This window comes from Fusarium graminearum, chromosome 3 (assembly GCF_000240135.3).
Source record: "Fusarium graminearum PH-1 chromosome 3, whole genome shotgun sequence".
Lineage (NCBI taxonomy): Eukaryota > Fungi > Ascomycota > Sordariomycetes > Hypocreales > Nectriaceae > Fusarium > Fusarium graminearum.
Genome location: NC_026476.1, coordinates 5,542,935 through 5,559,715, shown reverse-complemented (window position 1 = coordinate 5,559,715; position 16,781 = coordinate 5,542,935). Strand labels below are relative to the sequence as shown.

Sequence of the window (16,781 nt, the reverse complement as noted above, 5' to 3'; positions counted from 1 at the left end):
AACTTCAAAGTCCGCATCATAATCGCAATGTCGGCACTCGCTTTTGCAGTACTTCTTGCTAGCATCGGGGGCACGTCTGGCAAGACAGTTAGGTCTCCGACTCCTCCGATGGGATGGAATTCCTACAACCACTATAACTGCAATCCTTCGGAGGAGATTATCAAGATCAATGCCAAAGGATTGGTAGATCTGGGGTTTCTAGATTTGGGCTACAGTATTGTCACTGTCGACTGTGGGTGGCCTTCGAGAGACCGGGACAGCGAGGGAAGACTCCAGTGGAATGAGACTTTGTTCCCTTCTGGCCCAAAGGCTCTTGGCGACTACATTCACGACTTAGGATTGGAGTTTGGGCTTTATTCTGGAGCGGGATATCTTCAATGTGGATCCCAGGATATCCCTGCGTCCCTTGGTATGTCTATCATTCTACAGATGACCCATGAAGGTGGCTGATCAACCAAACCAGGATATGAGGAAATTGACGCAAAGTCATTTGCTGAGTGGGGAGGCGATACCCTCAAGTAACACACTCTCAACTTTGTCATGATGCATTCAGCTAATATTGATAGATACGACAACTGCTATGCCACGTCCAAGACTGATATGGTTGACTCGGACTCTGCCGAAGCAAAGAGCCCAGACCGGTTTATCAAGATGGCTGCAGCTATCAACGAGACTGATCGTGACATCAAGTACTTCCTATGCCAGTGGGGTATTGGTGAAGACGTCCCGCAATGGTGTGTATCAACTCTCATATACTACGTGCTCTCTCTAACTCCATGGCAGGGCCACCAAGGTTGGAAATTCGTGGAGAATGAGCAACGACATCTTCAATGCATGGAGAGCAATCTGGCGCATCACCAATCAGGCTGTTGCTCACTCCAAGTACAATCACCCTGGCGCGTTCGCAGACCTTGATATGCTCATGTAAGTTCCCAACCGAGTCATTCCGTGACAGCTTCTTAACAATAGTAGTATTGGTCTCGGTGCTCTCTCCTACGAAGAAGAGCGTTTCCACTTCGGCTTTTGGTCAATGATGAAATCTCCTCTCATTATCGGAGGCGTAATGGACGCCAAGCAGATCCCTTCCCACTCTCTCGAAGTCATGTCCAACAAAGAAGCCATCGCCATCAACCAAGACGCTCTAGGTCAAGCAGCAGAGCTAGTCATTCGATATACAGAAGAACAGTGGGATGTCTGGTCCGGTAACCTGACATCAAACCGCAAGGTTCTCGGCGTTGCGAACTGGAAGAACGAAACTCAGACTGTTGAAGTTGACCTGTCGCTTATTGGTGTTGCAAAGGCGAAGGCACGAGATGTCTGGGCCCATGAAGACCTTACTATCTCTGGTACTCAGAAGTTTGAGCTGAAACCTCATGAGCTGCGACTTCTCGTACTATCCGATATCACTCAGACTCCCAAACCCAAGCAATGGGGGTATTATGCAGCACCTAAAGCGGCACTGGGAGGTTCCGCTTCCCTTGTCGACTGCGGAGCAAACGAATGTTTACCAGTCAACAAAAAGATCAAGTCCATCGGTAAAGATGCCAAGGCCACGTTCAAGTTTGTCAGCGCTCCCAAGGATGGCCCATTATACGTCGGCGTCGACTACATCAACCACGAATACCACCACACGATTGGTGACTGGGAAACAAACACGCGAAACATGTCCATCTCTGTCAATGGAGAGGATGCCAAGCGATGGGCATTCCCGAACGCTGGTGGCGATTGGTTCGAGAGTGATCGTATGACGATCCTTCTAGACGGGTTCAAGAAGGGTAAAGATAACACTGTCACCTTTACTGCTTCTCCTTCTGGAGGTTGGGCGCCTGATTTAGTTGCCTTTGAGGTTCTGGCATAGGTAGATTTCAGCAATTCGACTCACCAACCTGTCAGAACAACGGGCTATTTAGTATCACCAATCGTAGTTCATCTTCTGAAGAACAATTATGAGATATATAGTGGTAATTCCATCAAAATATTCCAAGTACTTGTCAATCTAAAATAGATATACTAAACCTTGACCGTGAATTCGTACTGCTCCTGGCCGCTCAGCTGCCTCTCTTCCCCCTTGAACACAAAGACACCCTTAGTCTTCTTGGGGGCCTTGATACTCACCTCCATGTTCTTCTTATTGCTAATCAGTTTCCAGGTCACTTCAATCTTGCCTCCAAAGGCAGTCTGTAAATGACCATGTGCGTAATCCAAGCCCATAGACAAACCACTCTCTGGCCCGACGACCCAATTTTTATACCCATACCCATCGATACCCTGTGCAGGTCGAAGTCCTGCTACCCACTCAGTGAGAACATACGTAGCTGCGCCACCCCATGGATGACCAAGGGATGTGAACAGACCCAAGCCAGGACTACCGTCGTGAAGAACATACTCCCAACTTGCGCCCGTGGAGGTTTTGATGTCGTCAACCATGGGACCCCAGAGTGTGTCGATGAGCTTGGCTCCTTTCGTGTCAGCACCATATTCGAAGAGCGCTGGGAGAAGAAAGCCGTTGGTGTTGGGGCTGATGCTAGCAGTCGGCGCATCTGGGTCTGTTCGAGTATTATCCATGTATCCTGGACCGAGAGCTAGCTTTTCCAGGGCCTTGAAAGAGCGTGTGGCTTGAGTACGGGTAGCGACCTTGCTTGTGGTGCAGAATGAGATACCCGTAACTGAAAAGTCGGTTTCGTTTGCGGTAGAAAGCTTCCAAACACCAAGTTTGTCATTCCAGAGTGACTTGCGAATAGCTTCAGTAAGCTTATCACCAGCATCTTTCCACTTCTTGGCCGAACTTTTCTTTCCAATCGCACTCGCGAGTTCAGCCATGGAATGGAGAGCCTGGACAGTCATGCAGGAGACTGCAGACCCAGACTCGGCAGGGCCAGTAAAAGCACCGTTGAGATGGACGAGCCCATCAGTCTTGTTGATAGTGCTAACAGACCAGTCAACCACACGCTCAAAGTACTTCCACTCCTGCTTGAGAAGGTCCAGATCGTTGCTAGACTGTACGTAGTAGTACAGCGACAAGAGTCCGAGAAGTTGATAGTCTTCCAGCCCATAGTTATCAGCGAATACTGTGATATTGGCTTGGTATCCGAGTGGTGCACTCATACTGAATAGTCCATCCTCATTCTGCGTTGGGATAAGGGACTCGAAAGTGCCTCTCTGGAGATCGAAGCGTGATGTGCTGACGCCTATGATACGAGAGGTGTGATAATAGTCCCCGAGCCAAATAAGGCGATCACGTTTTGGTCCATCAAGACACGCCGCAAAGATGTTCTCTCTGACACCGTACTCGTCCAGGATACCATCAGAGGTGAGACTGCTCTCATACACCAGCGCGCCAAGATCATCATCGTGAACTTTGACATTGCGGTAGTAAGCTGTCTGGTCCTGGTACGCGCCAAGACCAAAGCGACCAGTGAGCGTGATAGGCTTCATCTGACCTCTAAACAAGACGCGGTAGGAGGTCAGAGACATGTTGAAGATCTTGGCTCCGTCGATAGAAGCACTGAGATAGCCGTTCTTGAGGGTAGTTTGGATCTTGTACCACTTGTTCTCTTGGATGGGAAATGGAAGGTCAAATGTCTTCAGAAGATAAGTAGGCAAGGTAGTCTGGTTGACTTGGCCCCAGCCTGAAGTAACTTGAAGAGTGTTTCGAGGGGAGAGCGTGTAGTTGTGGTTCTTGAACGTCGTCGCCTTTGGCAGGTCTCCCGTGATTTGAAGGCCGATTCCACCACCTTTACCAATCTCCCAGGCCTTTTCATGGTCAGTAAATATTTAAAGTCATGCTCAATGTGATGACTTACAACTCCATACCAGAAACCACCCCTCACAATCTTGGCCTCGAACTCCACAGTGTGGTTCCCAACAACAGGTGACTTCTCACTCTGGATGGGGCGCAAAGACTGGACTAGGACTCCATTCTTGGGGTCAACGCGCCAAGTGGATGGCTGACTACCTTGCTCAAGGCACGAAGATTGCGCACCGCGCACACCAGCTTTCCAGATTTCGTTGAGTCGCTTATCACTGCACTCAAAGAAGCCAGGTTCCTTATCCGGATCGACATTCGCAAAAGAAGCATGAAATCCGACGTTGGAGAACTTGATACTCCCCTCAGTCAAGAGTCGTAGAGACTCCCATCGCTGACCACCTTGGATGAGAAAAACATCGTAGCGGCCCGTCTTTGTGATATTCAATGTTTCGATACGGAAATTGTTCGCCAGTTGGTTCCCATATAGTAGAGGACCATCGCTGAAAGGCTCTTCCAAACCATGATAGGCCTCGGTGTATTTGACCTCGATTTGAGCAGGACCACTGAGTGACTGCACGTCAAAGAACGGCTGACCGCCTACTTCGTGGCCATAGTCGAGGACTGCGACGTTGTTTTTCTTGGAGTCAAGAGTGAAGCTGGTGAAAGGCTTGGTTTTGTAGGTAGGCTGGGAGCCCAATGCAAGGCCTTTGGGGAGAAAGGGCTTTTCAGTGCTGGTAATTAAGATAGCCCAGAGGTTAATCACAGGGTCTGCATATGTCGTTGATTCACGCAGAGTGGAGAATACTTACTGTGCACTGCAAAGACCAATTGATCCGAGTAGGACCACACCAAGAACGTTCAAATTCGACAACAAAGACAGACCCATCATGGCGATCAGGGTTGTTCGTTTCTGTCAAACTGTAATCAATCAACGGTGATTGCATCATCTTTTTGTCGTCTTCTCCCGGCTGTCTATAGGCTCGGTACGCTTCGGCTCGGAACTCAATTGAGGGTACAAAATAGCTATTGAGTAACATCGTAGCTTGACGCTATACCTTTTGCTCAATGCCGAATCGCCAAAGTGCGAATGAAGCTCATCGAGCGGGGACAGCCGAGTCATTTCGGTCTTTGATAACCCGAGTGATCGTCGGTACCCCGGATTTCGATGCACCGGCCACGATGTCCGACTTGACCATATTGGGTTAGGAACTAGATTAGTAGTTCGGCTTAGACTGTTTTGAGCCAAACTTCTGGGCGCCCAAAAGCTGAAGGATTTGTTATTCTGTAGCTCACTCACGAGCGAGAATGGAGACTAAAGTTATACACAGACTACCCTGGGAAAGTACATAGTTAGATGATAATATGCAGGCTATATTTATGACTGTTTTAAAGCCAATTCTAACATCAGATCCTAAGCTTTTATCTCCTTTTAAAGATTAACACAATAAAACACACTATTGCCGCTGCAAAGCAGCAGACGCCCCAGTAAGTTAAAAATGCAGCAAGAGTAACGGCAATTTAATTTGTAAGAATATCATAAATTGTACACTATTATTGTCTAATGTATTCTTCCAGGTCTATTCAATTTAAGCTGAACTCAAAAGTACTAGATATTTAGATATTCTAAAACTACAGCAAGTTGCTACCCTGTATGCGAAAGTTGACATAGCATAACTGTCTCTTAGCCAATTGTAGACTGCGAGGATAGACAAGGGTAATCCACTATCTACATGGAAAATCGGCAAAAAAGAATACTGGATCCCCGAAACCTGGATCGAACAAGTGACCTTTCGATGACATACAACAATTACAGTCGAACGCTCTTCCAGCTGAGCTATTCGGGGAGGATCTCCGAAGCGGAGGAATAGCCATTGGTGAGGATTCGACTCGCAGTTTGTGTATATGATCAATCACCGCACCACAGCTTGGAGATCACCAGAACACGCATGTCATCCGCGACAGTACTCACTGGCCGAGTGCATACGCGATCAAATTACCATTTAAATGGAAATAAATAATGTTGTGAAAGTGATAAAAAGTACATCGCGTGCACGCATTATCCATTCCATTCAGCGACGCGATTACAAGACACATCAGGGGCCTCATAGCGTCCCTGTCACATTACCAGGATCCAGCAGGCCCAAAATAACATTTTTTTAATAATTACACGGCCTGTCAAAAGATGCACGCAAGTAAAATGACATAATACCATGCCAGAAGGCTGTTATAGTTGGTATTAACTTGCGATAAAAAATGTAAAAAAAGATATTCGTAGCTAGCAGCTACTGGTTTCGATCCAGTGACCTCCGGGTTATGAGCCCGGCTGAGGAATTGTTAGTGCGAATTTTGGTACACAAGATTCGAGTAAACATACCGCGCTTCCACTGCGCCAAGCTGCTTTTTGGTGCTTTGTCGTTATTTTGCCACTTCTTTTTACAGACTATAGCCTGCCTACCTCTAGCCCTCAGAACACAACTCACCATCCCCCAGTCCATGCGCATCATCAAGCAACGTCCATGCCAAGGTCACAATACGATCAATCTTCGGGTCTATTTTGACATCCGATCATTAATTTGACAGATTGACGCTATTGACACAAGCCTCGACATTAATTGACGTTGCAGTCGGTTCGCCGGTTTTACCCAGACAACCGAGTCATGTCCTTCTAGTGGAGTTCCAGGATTGGGTGTTTTGCGGAGGAGCTGAACGATAAAAATCAGGGGAGAATTGGACCCTGACCCCTTTCTAGTCCACGTGGAGATGGTGTCTGTCTTTTCCTCGCTCAACGGGCGTATCCATGCATTGTCACACACGGCTTGGCCGACGCTTCTGACATTGACTTGGCATGGCACCTACTGATGGCGGCCTTTGTTCCGCTATATCCAATATCTTGAAGAAATTGAAATGCCAAGCCAGTTCTATCAATATGACTGATCGCATAGGTGAAGTGCTCAACAACGCATTTGCAGATATCGTGATCCGGGCGTCGATTAACCTGAACATGATCTTATTAGCATGGAGGATACATCCTGTCAGACGGAACGTTGCTTCGGTATTGTTCTTCCGTTAGAAAGGGACTTTTGATAATTATTTAATTTGTGAATGTCATCAGAAGAAAGACTAGACTACGCAGATTCAAGACATTGACTCGCGCTGACATATCCGAACTATTTATGAACCCGATCCATTTATGGTCTTTCGTCTCGTCCTCTTCCCCGGGCTTCAACTCCACTCGCCGAACGGTTTTCTAATTCCGCAAGCGACCCACCATGCAAATGACCAGTAGAGTAATGGTCGATCTGAGTCAGGGAATAGGCGACGATAATCCGATCCCAGAAAGACGCGTCAAGTGATCCGGTTCCAGTAGTACGGGGTAGGACCACAGCTCTAGTGCCCCTTTGAGAGCTAGCACAGAATCCATGCCAAGGTCCAAGGCTCTGACTGGAACACTAGCATAAACTCTATTGATAAGTTAAAATGATGCGACGAGCATTCGTTTACGTACGCTACCTGTAGCTTCGCAAGCCACAGTCTTTTACGAAAATGAGAGACCCTCTTTGATGCAGGCACGGAAAAGACTATCAGGTAATAAAAGTGATCCAACAGAAATTGTATCCTTGCTTTGTCTCACATGCCATGTGAAAAGTTCAGATATGGCTTGGGATGCTGATCTCTTGTTGTATCTCCAAGCCAAAAGATTGATCACAAAATCGGGGCACGAACAAGTCCGCTTCAGTCTGAGATACATGCCAGCTGATATTGCCCCGGGGATGGAACAAGCCTTCCCGTCAGTGGTTTCCTTCCCCATTGACGTTAGTCGACGCCCCGGCTAACGTGTTGCAACCATCACCACACCCAAACTCAGCCCACCTTGGATGTCAGGGCTAAAAGCAGCTAACCAGTATTGGCCAATATCCCCTCTAGACCCTGTAAACGAAGGATCTAGGAAAACGCCATCAGTCACTTAGTCCCACCTTACCCTAGCCGTCATGCGTTGCCGACCCGAATGACTAGACATAAGATCAGCGTGGGTGATCGCAAGTCGATCTCCCTCTTGTTCCTCATTTGTCCTGTCACTTTTCATTTTCTGAGCCGAACAATTCTAGCAGCAACCGCTGCATTTTTCGTGACTCGCCATGGACTATTTCGAGGTGTGTTGGTCCATCTTCAGCACCATTTGCTTGGTGAATGTCGTCTTTGGTGTTCTGGTCTGCGAAATCACCACCTTTACTGTCTTGGCTGCTGTGCCCATCTTCTCATCTGCTGCGGGCGCCATCGCCAACGGTCTTTGCTACTATGTGTACTACGAAAAGCACCCTGTTGTCAATGAAGTAGTCGCCGCTGTATTCTCTGATTTCTTCTGGCTGGTAGGTCAATTGATCACTTGATGCCTGCCCTCAGCGCTTATTAACAGTCTGAATAGCTACAAGAAGCAAGTTTGTTATTGTACAGTTACATCATACTACAACGAGTCCTTCGACCTAAACAGTGGCGCATTTTCTCAATCATCTTTTGGAGTTTGATGGTCTGCACTGCCATAACCCGAGTCTTTATCGCCATTTACCGAGCCAAATTCCTTATTCAAGGCGTGGAAGAATACGAGCTCATCATCAATTATCTACATATCGGCTATTTCACATTTATGGCCATTTCAGAATGTCTTAGCGCCTATTTCCTTGTCGTCATTTTCGCTTCCGCCAAGACATCGAGTATGAGTGCGGCACTCAAAGTCGGCCTTCTTCGTTATCTGACACGCAGCACTGAGATGCGCGTCGCTTTCTTGGCATTGATCGGTGTTGTTCGAACGATCATCCATCCTTTTCAGACTCCAGGACAAAAGGCAGTCAACATCGCTAGTCAGCTTGATCGTTTTCTTTATGCTCTCTTTTGTCTTTACCCAATTGTTTTATAGTAAGTAAATCTGCTTGTGAGCACTTATCCAAGCTAACAAGGTTCCAGCTTCGACACCCTTGCCTCCAAACTCCGATTCAACGAGGACAGGTCGATATACACACACAGCGACCAGGCGGGGAACCCTACGCGCTATGGAATGAATACAACGCAGACTCAGACCCGATGCTACACCACAAAGTCCAACTACGCATCCAAGATGTATGGTGGCGATGTCGGAAACGAAGGGAACAATTCACAAGAACAAATTGTTCCACCGAATGGTTCGACTCGATCAGATATCTCCGAGGTGGAATTGCAGGATATTGATGTGGAGGGACTTGTTATTAGAAAGACAACTGAGGTCACTGTCACATAAACAGGAATGGCTCATACTCAATGTAGAAATATCATAGATTTCCTAATGAATAATTGAAAAGACAGATTAACTATAAGTTTTGAGAGAATGATTTTCTTATACGAGTCGGTGAATGTTGGTTACGCTACACATTACTTGACTGATGACAAGAACTTCGCTAGCTAATACAGGCTCTCCAGAATGACCACTTTCGTCTTTGAACACTCAATTATATAGTTCATTGTACCACTTGGTAAGCTGGTTCAAGTAGTCCGGTGGGAAGTCATCCTTACTTCTCAAGAACTTATTAACTTGAGCAACTGAATCCCCTTCGTCATATTTGTCATAGGCATCGTCTCCGTTGGGTCCAAACATAACAGAGGGGGAAAATGATTCTGGACACTTGGCATGATCCACATCACTCTTGGATAGTGCAGGCGGCACGATGCTGCCATCGGATTCGAGACCCCAGCTCTTGAACATGGCTCGCGAATCGGGCAGCTCGTTGGCTTTATTGCTGCCCTCGTAGGCACTCTCTGGGGGTGCAAGAGCTAGAGGCAGGTGAGGATATATGTTTCCGATCTTGCTCTGGATGTACCAAACTAGGGCGTAAAGCGCTAATGAGTCGGCGTTGCGAAGAGTCTAGTCGCCTTCGACAACATCATAATACCTGGTGAGACATTTTACTACAAGTGGACCGTAGGCCTTGAACACGCCCTTGATGTTGGCAAAGACCAGCGTCAAATCTCTCGGTCTCTTGTTTGGTCCGTACCCTCCAGAATTGGTGGCCCACTCGATGTGCATCAGCTCATGAGCCCAAACATGTCCTTTGTTCATCAGGTATTCGAACACACCGTAGACCCAAGGGTAGCCCAAGTCCTTGGCTTGGTCGACCGCTGTATTGAGATCCGAGGTGCTGAAGTATCTCGGACAGAAGTTGATACGTGTGATTTTCGAATCAGCGTCTTCGTTGACCGTATAAGTCCAAGGACCACGTTTCTGAGGATTCGGATCGCATTCGTTATACTGCTTGGTTGGATCGTCGCATCGAATATGCAAGCGCCAGGAAAAAGGATCATAAATGTAGCCTGGCTGGATGGTGGCCCATTGTTTGTAAAGGTCTCGAAAGCGGTCCTTGTGACGATGGAATCGGATGACATTCTATCAAGCTTTTTCCAGTCACGATTTATCACTCGCGAAATATGAGATAATTGTTGATTTGTCATGCCCTTGTATTAATCCGTGCTATTACGTCGGTCAGTAAGTCCATAAATGTAGGTAACAGCATAAAAGGCTCAGGAGAGAAGGTTGACGCGATGGTGAAGTTCCTCAGTAAAGTAACTCATCCCTTGTCTCCGGGTTCAATTCCACTTTGCCTGAATGGAGTTTAGTCTCTTGATTCTGGAGATCACCGGGCCAACTCAACATGGATGCAATATGTTCGGGATTTCCCATGCCACTTTTTCTTCTTTCAAACAACAACCCTAATAAATGGTAACACAATCCCACTGTCTGACATTGTTGATATATACCCCGTTGATATGATATCCTACAGCTGTCAAATATGCGGCGTGGACATGGCTATTGCCCGCATCCGGACAGCTGATGAGCCACAAAGTGCGGCGTGGAATATAGATGGGGCTAACTACATAGGATGGACTAACAGGGTTTGGGAGGGTGAGGCAAAGGACGACGAATGCAGAGACTGTACCACAGTAGATCGTACACCAGCTGATCCCCAGATATTGCTGTGGGAGTCACTGCCCTGCTGGCCAGAAGATGATGATCCGAACGACCCAAACTGGCTCCCTGGCGAAGATTCACAAACTGACAGCGAGCCTCTCGAATATGACTCGGGATGCGAGGAGTCAGATGAGGCTGCGAATGAGAGCGACTGCGACAGAGTTGACCATGACTCAGTCAACGAGGAACATGATGGTGTGGAGGACTTGTGTCCCATGTCGGAGCTTTGCGATCAACCACGACCCGAACGTCTCCCGAACGGGACCTGGTACAACAACAAGATATATTACACTGGCAATCGTCGAGCTCCGATCCTCGGGGACTTCCCTGGTAAAAACGCGCACATGGTTCCACCCGAGCACATCGCCTCCCCTTCGTGCCAGAACCTTCAGGGCATTAACGGACAAAGACTCAGTGTGGAGCAGATGAAGAATTGTCGCAATGTGCGTTTCTTGATACCGAAACTTCAAAATTGGAAGCTTGGAGATGATGAAAGACTCATGGAAGAAGATAGTCTTTTCTGTCTTTCGGGCGAGTCGAATGGTTCCAATGTCATAGAGGACAGATACTTCGTTCCTTGGAAATCATTTTATCCGCCACGACACGGTTTGCGAGAATTGAGTTGTAGCTGGCAAATGATAAACGAAGGTGCTGATGTAGGTACTTTCCAAGACATACCAGGACCCGATCTAACACAGGGACAGGGATCAGATGCTTTATATCCGCTCCCAGTCCATTCCTACTGTCTCGACATATACGCCAAGGCATCATACCGTAGAATAGGCAGGGTTGATCTGGATGGCCTTTGGCATTGGCGAGAGATAGAAACTCAACTTCACTCGGACCAGAAGCCTTTCCCAAACCGTCCAGTGATATTGAAGGCTCGCCAACATTGGGAGCTTCCATGGCATCATTATACTGGAGACGAATGGCCTACCGCGAACCCGGTCGAGATTCCAGGCATGAGCAAGATTTTAACGTCTTGCCTGGACGTGACACTTTGTCAAAGAGCCACCCAACGTGAGGCTTCAATTATCGGCCTCCTTCCAAAGGAATTATTAGATCAGATATTCGACTTGCTCAGTCCTACAGATGTCGACTCTGTAGCACATACTTGTCATAAGATGTATCAACTCACTCAGTCAAGGTTTAGAGAGATTGTGCGCAATGACATGGCCTGGCTATGGGAAATACTAGAGGAAAGCCAGTATCCAGCGTCACCAGAACGACCCGTCGCCTGGGATCCTCTTTGGCCATTGGGCATCCCGCCGCCTACCTTACCTGTTGGCCTCGAGAAGGAAGAAGCGGAGGAGGAGTTATGGGCAGATATCATTGCTGAATATCCAGAGATGGAAGAAGTTGCCAACGCAGTGAAATTGACCAATGTAAAGCGCAGGGAAGAGATATTGGCGCCCTACCAGGAAAAGTTGGGGTCTCTGTCGAAAACGTGGCAGGACTTCCGTGCAAGTGTGGAAACGTGGATCTGTAGGTCACGGAACCATACTAATGAGGTTGACTGGGGACGCACGTGGAGGATCTTTAACCCCAAAACAACCTTGCTACCAGGTGTGCGGAACCGAGCAAGAATTTGGGAAGACTGTCAGCAGATTATGGACCATGTGGAATTAGCACGCGAGAGTGGCCAGATTGACAAGATGTATCCGGACCTGTTGGCCAAGTTGGCAGATTCGTCTCACCCGGGTTGGAGCATGGATCCAGACGTCGATGGATGGTAGAAAATTACAGGAGTCTGAATTCACCAGCTACATTTCAATTTGAACTGCAAATGAAGTATTGTATAGTCATTTGGCTCAGACTATCGCATGGTCAACGATCATTATTTCTTGTAGTAATGTGAGATTGGAACTTGTTAATAAACTATTCTTTCAACTGATATGTAAGTCTCTCCAATTTATCTTGCAACTTCCGAACAGACCAATGATCTTCCCCAAACACCTTTACCTTGCCATCCCTCGCCACCAAATAAAGATTCCTTGCTTCACGACGACATCCCCAAATTTCAAGAATACCCGCCATACGTTTCGCTATCCAACAATAAGGAAAACTACTCTCGTCCCAGATTCCCACTACAGTACAGAGAAGTTGTCTGAATATTTGGAACGCGTTGGAGAGGTCTTTATTCGCAAGTGCGATCCTGGCTGCTGTTCGTTGGGGTGTTTCGTCTTTGGGACTATAGTACGCATCCGCTTTGCAGTCGTGAGAAACAAGGAGCTGTGGGCGGTCGGGGTTGGGTGTGCAGGAGGATAATATCTCTCGGCCGCGCTCGTCGAGTAAATCTGCTTGGACAACTGCGCTCCACATGTATCCTATCCCTAGCTCTGGATGCTGTCAGATTAAGCACAATTGTTCAGCTATGGCCGGACATACCAGTATAGAGAAGTTTATGATATCTCGCCCCTTCCTTGTTTACTTCGCTTTCCCACTCTTTGCAATGGCGGGTATAGCACTTGGGCTTGCTACCAATGTCAGCGAAAAGGACACAATACTGGTGGAAATTTTGATCGCCTACATCCTCAAAGCATTGAGTCTGTCCATAAGCCTTTGTTCCTCTGGACTTCCATTTGCTCCCAAGCTGTACACATTCGCCTCTTCGTTCTGGTTGTCGAGTAGACTTGGTTCCCTCAATGGAAGGACTTTCATAACTTCCACACATCTCTTCAACTCCTTTCCAACCTCAATCTTGTCAAGATATGCCAACGTGTCGACTTCCATATCTTCAGTCTTCTTGTAATCGAACAGCTTCACAGCTTCAAGGCCATGGTCCACATTAAAGCGATAATAGCGAACGCTGTTGATTCCGAATTGCTCGGCTACATTCCTGTGGATGGTAGCTGTGCCGGTGACAATATTCTTCATGACCTCGATGGCTTTGACGGGAGCACGGATCTTCGCAGAGAGACCTTCCATGACGGTGTCGTTGTCCATCCGGACGATTTCACCCATGCCTGTTCCGAGGCTGAGGAATACTCCTACATCTGTGTGGAGGGACAGATAGTGATCTCCCTCCCAAAGACTTCTAGCCTCTTGTAGGATGAGATCACTCGGGTTGTTGTATCCAAAACCTGCATCAATGTATCGAATTTGCTTTCCAGGTGGGCCGTGGATAAAAGGCTCAAAAATTGTTGTTGCGGCTGACGTAGCTCTGACAGCCTCCCATATTGTCCATTTCTTCGGGTTCGGATCTTTGTCTTCATTGATGTAAGTGCGTAGCGCTGTGGCCGATTGCTGGACTGCGTTCTTGAATGGCAAGGTATAGACAACGCTGTTAAATCATCAGTTAACCGTAATACTCATAACAAGAAACGTTACTCACGTTTTGCAGGCATCATCTTCAAGGGGATCCAAAAGCGGAGCATCCTCGTTGCCCAAGTACTTCAATACTACAGCTTTCGTCTCACGAACAAGGACCTTCTCATCGAACATGTACTCGCCATGGCGTCGCTTGCCAAAGACAATGCTGCCCAGCCTTTGGTACTCAGTGATACAATCGTCGATGCTCATTCTCATCCGGCCAAGCATCAATGCGATGATACTGTAGACAAGGTCAGCTATTGGTTTGCTGTTTAATTGTATCTTATTTACCCGCCAGTGCTTGTTCCACCGATAAGATCAAAATATTGATATGGTTGTAGATCTCTCCTCTTCATCTTAGATCCCACTCTTTCCATGACATTCTTGAGAATGAACAGAGACGAGAGACCCCTGACGCCGCCTCCATCTTCGATAAGTCAGCAGAAGCGTGCTTGGGTAGATGGGGAGGTGGAAGCTTACCAAGTGACAGAAACTTGAGCTCTTTGGTAGAATCTGAAGACATAGTGACCGGTAGACTGTATTATGTCGAATAGATCAATGAAATCCCGTATAGATTAACAGTCGCTGAGTTTGTACATAACGTATAGGTCTGTAAAGGATCTCTTGCGTATTTATGTTTAGCATTATTAATCCACTCAGCCTCTTTGTGGTCTAGATTCAGAGCTGGCATCATGCTGCACGTAGTTCCCGAAGAGAGTAGGGCTGTGCCAAGCACGATAAGGCTGATTTGAAGAGTGACGTACTTCAATTTCGAGACACGTTTGTGGCTGCGTGCACTATCGAATCAGCCAACATCTACCACATCGCTCTGTAGGGTCATACTCGGCGTCAGAGTTGCGCCCGAATCCAATCAACGTCACATTTCAGCCCGGCCAGGTTCATCGGCATGACGGCATTTTGGCCTAGCAATTTAGTTGGTTCCTGAACTTCCTTTTTGAGGCCTCCTAATTGCGGCTGAGACAAGTCAATAGCCTCTCATTCGTAGCCTGGTGAGGTGAACGATACAACCCCTGCAGCTGAAGCGCCGTGGCGTTTGGCGTTGTAACGTGTGGTCTCATGGCTCAAGCCAATATTGGTTCCAGGCTAAACGCAAGGCATCTTGCCTTGTAAGCTGTTGGTTCGCCCAAATGCTTGCTGCATAAAACCACTTTACAGGGAACCGTCCCTCTGGGATATGTTGTCGTTGCAATTCATCTTGGCACAATGTCGACTGCTACCAAAAGCCCAGAACAATCCTGCGAAAAGGTCTTCGACAGGTTACGCAAACTTGCCGAGGAACTAAAAAAACACGATCATCCCGAAATTCACTTCAACATTCTGCATAGTGCTCAGTACGTCGACCACCGTAAAGTTGACGTACAGTTCAAGGCACAGGCCCGTCTCGTGCAAGCCGATGTAGCCCAAGAAGTCACCAGCACACTTGACAGTTGCAATGAACATCTGAAAGATTGCCACATCTTGTGCATGCGCATGGGAACATCGCAGTGGACAGCAGATTCAAACGCTCGATTAACCATGTCATGGAACTTCTTCTTCACCTATCTTAGCAAAGTGGCCATTTTGCTGCAACTCGAGCTGCTGGATGCGCAAGTCTTCTTGGGACTTCATCGACAACCAGTACGTTGACCTTTTCAACTTGTGAATTAAAACTGACTCTTTAATAGCCAGCAGAAGTAACTCCATCCCCAGTTTCTCCACCTCAATCGTCGACCCCAAACTTATCCTTCGCCCGACGTGAGTCCATTCTGAGCAATGGTGGATCAGAAAACTTCACGATAGAAGAGCGAATGGAAAGAAGTCAACGAGCAGAGCGACAAAGACAAGCAAAGACACAACAGAACCCGCTGCTTGTTACTAGGACGGGAAACAAGCTGAGAAAGTCAACTAGCCGTGCACCGTCGATCATCTTGGGCTTCTCAGACAGCGGTAGCACCATCAGCAGTGACAGTGGTAGATCATCACTCACAGTCCCTTCCAGTCTACCACAGGTGCCAGAAGAAAAGACGCCGGCGGTCTCAATAGTATGTTTCTATCGGTGCTTTCATCGTTAGTGGGAACTAACAAATATCTCAGCCGAGCATCCCTAGAACGCCTCCTCCAGAATACTCTAGGGATGACTGGGATGCCAAGACGTTAATCTCAATGAAGGACGACAAACCCTCTATACCAATAACACCCAAGGCTACTCCGTCTATTCGATCAGTTGCTTCTGAGCCACAACTCAGCGACGCTAGCTTTGGAAGTAATCATACCCACTACAGTGGTAATGTCTTTAACATATATCCTATAATGACTGGACCACCGCCGAATCAGTTTGGATACCTTCCTCCAGCTCAATACGGACATCTCCCATTCAATCCACCAGTGCTACCTGGTTGGCAAATGCCTATGCCGATACCTCCTCCAACTCCTGTGCATCGCCCAATGGTTCCTGTCCCACAACTGCCTCCACCACGGGCGGCAGCTTATAAGCCAAGCAGATCCTCCCTTAGAGAGTCAGCAGCGTTGCATCTATCGCCTTTCCCAGCGTTCTCGGTTGATTTGATAAAACCTTCAGCAAGATGTCCACATGGCATCAGGCACTTCAAGGGACACCCCAGTTGCCAGTGGGGCTGTTGTAGTTCAAGGGGATGTGGGCAATCGTATTATTGATCGACATCTCACATACGGACAGACATTGATCCTTTGCGGATATACGGATATAGCGAA

General features: G+C 47.5%; 7 protein-coding genes and 2 non-coding genes across 9 annotated transcripts; 4 read left to right on the top strand and 5 right to left on the bottom strand.

Moving 5' to 3' along the window:
* Positions 1-27: 27 nt before the first annotated feature.
* FGSG_11169 (uncharacterized protein) lies at positions 28-1,858 on the top strand (the record flags this gene model as incomplete). The annotated part of the gene is made up of 5 exons (XM_011326874.1): positions 28-409; positions 464-518; positions 567-734; positions 784-924; positions 970-1,858. 5 exons carry the CDS (start codon positions 28-30, stop codon positions 1,856-1,858), a joined length of 1,635 nt encoding a protein of 544 aa, XP_011325176.1.
* A 253-nt stretch (positions 1,859-2,111) lies between these two features.
* FGSG_11170 (uncharacterized protein) lies at positions 2,112-4,637 on the bottom strand (the record flags this gene model as incomplete). Its single annotated transcript, XM_011326873.1, has 5 exons — positions 2,112-2,127; positions 2,258-3,753; positions 3,804-3,907; positions 3,983-4,479; positions 4,558-4,637. The coding sequence occupies 5 exons, from the start codon at positions 4,635-4,637 to the stop codon at positions 2,112-2,114; spliced, it is 2,193 nt and encodes a 730-aa protein (XP_011325175.1).
* An 870-nt stretch (positions 4,638-5,507) lies between these two features.
* Positions 5,508-5,592, bottom strand: FGSG_20762. The gene has a single exon. It is a non-coding gene; the product is annotated as a tRNA-Tyr (tRNA).
* A 432-nt stretch (positions 5,593-6,024) lies between these two features.
* Positions 6,025-6,147, bottom strand: FGSG_20761. Its single transcript has one exon. It is a non-coding gene; the product is annotated as a tRNA-Ser (tRNA).
* Positions 6,148-7,884: 1,737 nt separating this feature from the next.
* Positions 7,885-9,017, top strand: FGSG_11171 (uncharacterized protein; the record flags this gene model as incomplete). Its single annotated transcript, XM_011326872.1, has 3 exons — positions 7,885-8,115; positions 8,172-8,659; positions 8,708-9,017. 3 exons carry the CDS (start codon positions 7,885-7,887, stop codon positions 9,015-9,017), a joined length of 1,029 nt encoding a protein of 342 aa, XP_011325174.1.
* Positions 9,018-9,221: 204 nt separating this feature from the next.
* On the bottom strand, positions 9,222-9,800 carry FGSG_11172 (uncharacterized protein; the record flags this gene model as incomplete). Its single annotated transcript, XM_011326871.1, has 2 exons — positions 9,222-9,584; positions 9,684-9,800. 2 exons carry the CDS (start codon positions 9,798-9,800, stop codon positions 9,222-9,224), a joined length of 480 nt encoding a protein of 159 aa, XP_011325173.1.
* Positions 9,801-10,422: 622 nt separating this feature from the next.
* Positions 10,423-12,475, top strand: FGSG_11173 (uncharacterized protein; the record flags this gene model as incomplete). The annotated part of the gene is made up of 3 exons (XM_011326870.1): positions 10,423-10,490; positions 10,552-12,224; positions 12,306-12,475. 3 exons carry the CDS (start codon positions 10,423-10,425, stop codon positions 12,473-12,475), a joined length of 1,911 nt encoding a protein of 636 aa, XP_011325172.1.
* Positions 12,476-13,265: 790 nt separating this feature from the next.
* Positions 13,266-14,574, bottom strand: FGSG_11174 (uncharacterized protein; the record flags this gene model as incomplete). Its single annotated transcript, XM_011326869.1, has 4 exons — positions 13,266-14,022; positions 14,074-14,292; positions 14,343-14,478; positions 14,532-14,574. 4 exons carry the CDS (start codon positions 14,572-14,574, stop codon positions 13,266-13,268), a joined length of 1,155 nt encoding a protein of 384 aa, XP_011325171.1.
* Positions 14,575-15,275: 701 nt separating this feature from the next.
* On the top strand, positions 15,276-16,543 carry FGSG_11175 (uncharacterized protein; the record flags this gene model as incomplete). Its single annotated transcript, XM_011326868.1, has 4 exons — positions 15,276-15,689; positions 15,737-16,093; positions 16,146-16,314; positions 16,386-16,543. 4 exons carry the CDS (start codon positions 15,276-15,278, stop codon positions 16,541-16,543), a joined length of 1,098 nt encoding a protein of 365 aa, XP_011325170.1.
* Positions 16,544-16,781: the final 238 nt, after the last annotated feature.